This window comes from Primulina tabacum, chromosome 2 (assembly GCF_025594145.1).
Source record: "Primulina tabacum isolate GXHZ01 chromosome 2, ASM2559414v2, whole genome shotgun sequence".
NCBI classification, from domain to species: domain Eukaryota; kingdom Viridiplantae; phylum Streptophyta; class Magnoliopsida; order Lamiales; family Gesneriaceae; genus Primulina; species Primulina tabacum.
Window position 1 is genome coordinate 46,620,736 of NC_134551.1, and position 6,000 is coordinate 46,626,735.

The 6,000-nt window shown below is 46.3% G+C and overlaps 1 protein-coding gene across 1 annotated transcript; it reads left to right on the forward strand.

Moving 5' to 3' along the window:
• The first annotated feature begins 1,417 nt into the window (after nt 1–1,417).
• On the forward strand, nt 1,418–1,968 carry LOC142537774 (uncharacterized). Its single transcript, XM_075643268.1, has 2 exons — nt 1,418–1,431; nt 1,569–1,968. Exons 1-2 carry the CDS (start codon nt 1,418–1,420, stop codon nt 1,966–1,968), a joined length of 414 nt encoding a protein of 137 aa, XP_075499383.1.
• Nucleotides 1,969–6,000: the final 4,032 nt, after the last annotated feature.

Below are 6,000 nucleotides of genomic sequence, written 5' to 3' on the forward strand. Positions count from 1 at the left end.
GAATTGAAATACAGAGAAGTAGGAAAAATAGCCCTGGCTCTGGTGATGACTGCCCGGAAGCTGAGGCCTTATTTCCTCTCACATCTAATTGTGGTTCTCACCAATTCTCCACTCGGGATAATCATGACACACGCTGAAGTCTCGGAAAGAATGGTCAAATGGACAGTAGAGCTCGGGGAATATGACATTGAATATAAACCTTGAGCTGCTATAAAGGCTCAGGCTTTAACGAATTTCTTGATAAAAATGATTCAACCGGAAAAATAGGAAGTATGGAGAGTCTTCGTCGATGGGGCATTAAATTTGTCGGGGTGTGGGGTTGGGATGGTTTTAATTGCTCCGTCTGGAGAAAAAATCAAGTTGGATCTAAGAATCGATTCTACGGTCACCAACAACGAAGCTGAGTATGAAGCCGTTCTGGCAGGGTTGCAAGCTGCCCGGGAAGTTGGTGCCTCCCGAGTCATTATTTATTCTGATTCTCAACTGGTCACCCAACAAATAAAAGGGAAGTATGAGGCCAAGAATGAAAAAATGCTCAAATATCTAGGGCTCATCACAGCCCGGGCAGCATCTCTAACCAACTGGAGCAATTGAACAAATTCCTAGAGAAGAGAATGAGGAGGCTGATACCTTAGCCAAATTGGATGCCTCTATGTCAGACACAAGCACCCGGGAATTCATGTGTTTTACCTGGTTAGTACTTTCTGTTTATGAGGAAGTACCGCCGACTCGGACAAGTTCGTGGATGGCTCCTCTAATTGAGTATATGATCCATGACAAGCTCCCGGAAGATAAAGCTCAAGCCCTGAAAGTCAAAAAACAAGCACCCAGGTTTGTCCTTTTAAATGATGCTTTGTACATGCGATCATATCAGGGACCTTTGCTCAAATGCTTATCAGAGGATGAAGTAGAATATGTCCTCCGAGAAATACACGAAGGGTGCTGTGGTGAACATCTCGGTGGAACTTCCCTGTCTCGAAAAGCTATATTAGCCGGATTCTGGTGGCCTCTGATGAATCAAGATGATGCCCGACTTGTTCAGAAATGCAAGGGTTGCCAGCATCATTCTAATTTTCATCATCGCCCAGCTGCTGGCATGCAGCCCATCTCAGCATTTTGTTCCTTTGATCAATGGGGATCGGATATAGTGGGCCCATTTCCAATAGCCCGGGCCCAAAAAAAATTCCTTCTTGTGGCTGTAGATTATTTCTCTAAATGGGTGGAGGCCGAGCCATTAGCCAAAATTACTGAGGAAGAGGTCATGAGATTTCTCTGGAAAAATATTGTTTGCAATTTGGCATCCCCAGAAGATTGATTTCAGATAATGGGAGGCAATTCCAGGGAAAGAAAATCACATCTTGGTGTCAAGAAATGAAGATCACTCAATCTTTCACCTCTGTAGCCTACCCACAAGCCAATGGCCAAACTGAGGTAACCAACAAGATCATTGTGCAAGCAATTAAAGCCCGACTTCATGGGAAATGAAAAGACTGGGTGGAGGAGTTACCGAGTATATTGTGGGCATATCGGACTATACCCCGAACAACTACCCGGGAAACTCCATACAGCTTAGTCTATGGTTCAGAAGCAGTCTTACCTGTGGAGATCGGACAGTCTTCCACTCGGATAGAATCTTATCCAAGCAACAATGATCAGACCAGGGCCATTGAGATTGATTTGGTTAAAGAAAAAAGAGACCGGGCAGCCATTCGAATGGAAGCTTATCGCAGCCGGGTAATGAAATCCTATAACAAGCATGTTCGATCACGAGATTTCCAGGTTGGAGACTTGGTCATGAAAAAGGTGAAGCCAGTGGGTGATGTGGGGAAATTAGAAGCACGATGGGAAGGACCCTTCAAAGTAATTCAGAAAATTAGCTCGGGGGCGGCTTATTATCTAGAAGACTCTCAGGGACATGCCCTTAAAAGACCCTGGAATGCATTTCATTTGAAGAAATATTATGTTTGAAGCTTTAGTATATGTTGCTTATACATCAAATAAAGAAATTGTTCAAAGAAGTGTCTATTGAGTCCAAGGACCCGTACCCTGGCCCGGTGACCCGCACCCCGGTTATCTACTAAGCCCAACAATTCGTACCCTGGCCCAGGGACCCGCACCCTGGTTACCTACTAAGTCCAGGGACCTGTATCCTGGCCCAGGGACCCACACCCCGGTTATCTACTAAGCCCAGAGATCCGTACCCTGGCCCGAGGACCCGCACCCTGTTTACCTACTAAGTCCAAGGACCCGTACCCTGGCCCGAAGACCCGTACCCTGGTTATCTACTAAGTACAGGGATCCGTACCCTGGCCCGGAGACCCGCACCCCGGTTACCTACTAAGTCCAGGGACCCGTACCCTAGCCCGGGGACCCGCACCCCGGTTATCTACTAAGTCCAGGGACCCGCACCCTGGTCTGGGGAACCGCACCCCAGTCACCTCCTAAGTCCAGGGACACACACCCTGCTTACATCAAGACCGATTGTCTATTAAACCCGAAAGGCTTATGCTCCGATTATTAATATGTTTGGTGAAGGTTGGTTAAAGTCTACAAGGATATTTAATGTACAGCTTTGCAACACTTAGAAATATTAAACGCGAGAAATATGAAAGCAAAATATTTTCATTAATACTGGGAAAATTTACAAGGTGAAATAATAATAAATAAATCCTAATCTACTTTGGGGGCCTCCTCATCCTCCTCCTCTTCTTCCGGGAGGGTAGCTGCAGCTTTTTCCAAATCAGGGAAGTCTTCCTGATCGGAGGGAACCAGGCCTGCCTCCTGGAATTGCTCGAGACATTTATTGAAGCCCAGGGTCAAAATAGACGAAGGACTTATCAGCCACCATCCTTTTGAAATCCCGGGACTTCAGGAATTTCGGCATGTTCTCCTTCCGGGAAATATTTGCCTGTTCCAGAGCAGCAGTTGCTTCCTCAGCTTGGGCCCGAGCAGATTTTGCTTCCTCCTCAGCCACCTGTACTTTCAACTTGGCAGCTGCAGAGTGGTCATACAGGGCTTTCCGGGCCTAGGCTAATTCTGCCTGGACCAGGTCCACTTGCTGTTTCCAGCTAGCTTTCTCCCGGGCCAGGACATGTTCATGAATCTCCCGCACCCTGATTAATTCTCCCTGAAGTTTGTTGTGCATCTCCCGGGAGGAGGAGGCTTGTTGATTGGCCTTCTTTGCTGCCAGAGCCACCTGTTCATATGCAGATATGAGCATCTGCAAGCCCTGTGAATCAAAGAAAGGGTAAGATTGATGATAACGATAAAGTCGACAAGAGAGGGTCAGATTGATAATAACTTACAGAAAATGACCGGTAGACACCCTCATACAACTTTGTATTGGGGGTGAAGACCTTTGAGATGATCCACCTCTTCAGGACGGAGTAAGCCCCACACCATCTTGGTCAGGTCTGTACTTACATCATCGCCAAAGAGATTGGGCAGATCTAAGTGCACCCCACCCTGCTGGAAGGGATTGGCAGACGACCCGGGATGGGGATGAGATCGTGTTGTCATCTCAGGTCCCTCCTCCATGTTGAGGACCTCAATAACCGGCTCCATCACCACCTTCTTCTTGCGATGATTCAGAGGCGCCAAGTCCTCCTCAGCGACTGGGGAAGCGTCCTCCTCCCGAGTGGAAGTCACCTCTTCTCAGACTTCAGCCTCTGCCCTGATCCGACTTTCCTCTTGTTCCCGGGCCTCTGCCTCTGCCCGGGCTTGGCGTTCTTCCTGCTCTTGAACTTCCCGGGCTCTCTTCTCTGCCCAGGGCCTTTTTCTGCTCGGCTTTCTTCTTGGTCCGCTGCCTCGAGCAAACTCGTCCTGATCATCTCTTCTTTGGCTGCATCAAAGGAAAGTCAGAAACATAAAACAGAAGAGAAGTTCAAAAGCTAAGGAAAATAATTTACCGGCCTGTGACCCAGCCTGGCTAAATTCGTCAATCATTTGGTCCACAGGGTCTTTAAGCCGGGGCCTGATCCCATAATTCACCAGATTATCCCCCCCAATTAGCACCGAGAATAGGAAAGATTGGCCCTCAATTGCGTCCCAGGCCTGGATAAAAGGGGGAAGGAGTTTGTAGTCTCGGGGAAGCTCGGGTTGATCGGGAAGGGAGGATAGAAAACCCGTGTCACACGATGGGAGACTTGGGAGTTGTAAGAAGAAAAATTTGTTTTTCCATACCTTCATAGAGGAAGGGATGTCTGTCAAAAAGCGATATTTCATACGGGCCATGAAAGAAAAGACCACTTCATTAAAGCGACATGAATTAAAAAAGTGGAAGATAGAAGAATTAATTAATAAGTTTTTCATGCGGAATAAAATGTAAGTGGATGCCATAATTCGAAAGGCATTTGGGTAGAGATGGTTAATAGGGAGCCCAAAGAATCGGGCAACCCCTTCGAAGAAATGGTGGATGGGGAATCGAAGCCCGCTCTTGAGCTGTTCCATAAAGAAGGTTTGAAAGCCCGGGGGAGGGGTGTCCGGGTGATCGCTGGGCTTATGAATCAAAATTTTGTAAGAAGAGGGGATCGCTCCCAAGGACCTAATTTCCTTCGAAATCCCAGGGCGGAGGTTGGAAGTCACAGTGGAAAACCACAGTGGCCCCGCAGTTTTCTCCTTCCCCTTACCCTGGGGACAGTAGGTCGGGAGGAAGATGCTTTGGGTTGTGTGTGAGAGAGGAGTCGGGAGAAAGGGATGGGGATACCTATTGGGATGTGAACAGAGGTTTCAGAAGGGGTCGGGGAGTTATCCTCCGACCGGCCCCTGACATTCTTACCGGATGTGGATGAGGTAGAGTTGGACATGGCTAGGAAGGAGTAGAAAATAAGGAAGAAGAAACTTGCTGGAGAGATAAATGGTGACTGATAACTGATAAACGTAGAGGTTTTCGGAAACACGATTGGTACGCCAGAAAGCTTGAGAGAAATTTGGCAGAGCTTCGCTACACGGTTGAATTTGCAAATGATTTTTCGAAAATCACTAATTTACTATATATAGGGGGAAGAGACTAATCTGAGCCGTTAATCACGAAACTAATGAACGGACGAGATCGACATAGGAAATTGCGCGGGATATTTGAAAAGACAAGCTCGGAGCTCGAGGCGTCATGATGATTTATCTTCTCGAAATACGAAAAGTTTCTGACAGATTTTAGTGCTAGGGCTTACGTCAGCATTGATAGGGTGACATCATCCCTATCGTCTCGGGGAGGCTAAACGACAAATGTTTCTCCTGACCGAGCACATAAGACTGATCGGGACAGCGAGTATGACTCTAGCCCGACTATTTAAGGAGGGAGTGATGATATTCCGGGATGTGCCGGGATGTCCCGGGACAAACTGGGACATGGAGCCGAGCCATTCGTGATGCCCGGGTCAGGAGGGTAGATTATTCCTGGGTCAATAAGAAGGTAATCTGAATGGAAGCCCGGATCTCTAGCTGCTCAGGACGTTGACAGTGACTTGACAGGGAGACTTTATGGGGAGGCTAGCAAAAGGCCGGGTTATTGGAACACCCGGACTTAAACTACCCGGGTCAGGAGATGCCCGGGCTCTCATGTAAATGCCCGTGAGGCGTTTTACCCGGACCACTTCGATAAACGTGCCACATTTAATTACGCCGACAAAGTATGTAGTGCCCAAATTTAGTACATGTATACCCATGCATTAATTAAATTGTTAAATATTTTATTTAAGTTTAAAATGATTTTAGTGATGCATGATTTATTTAAATTGCATTATTTTAATATTTATGTGATGCACGTTAAAATGTTTTTCAAGTTTCATGTTCCATGCGATTATTCGAGGCGGGATCGAGGAAAAGAGACCGATGATGATTTTGGCGATTTTAAACGTGGTATTTTATTTTAAGTTAGAGATGGGGCATTTTAACTCATTTATTAAGTTTTTAGCATTTTAAAGCCTAATTTAATTATTAGGTGAATTTTAGAATTTTAAAAATTTTAAAAGACTAGCACATGTACATTTTATTTTAAATTAG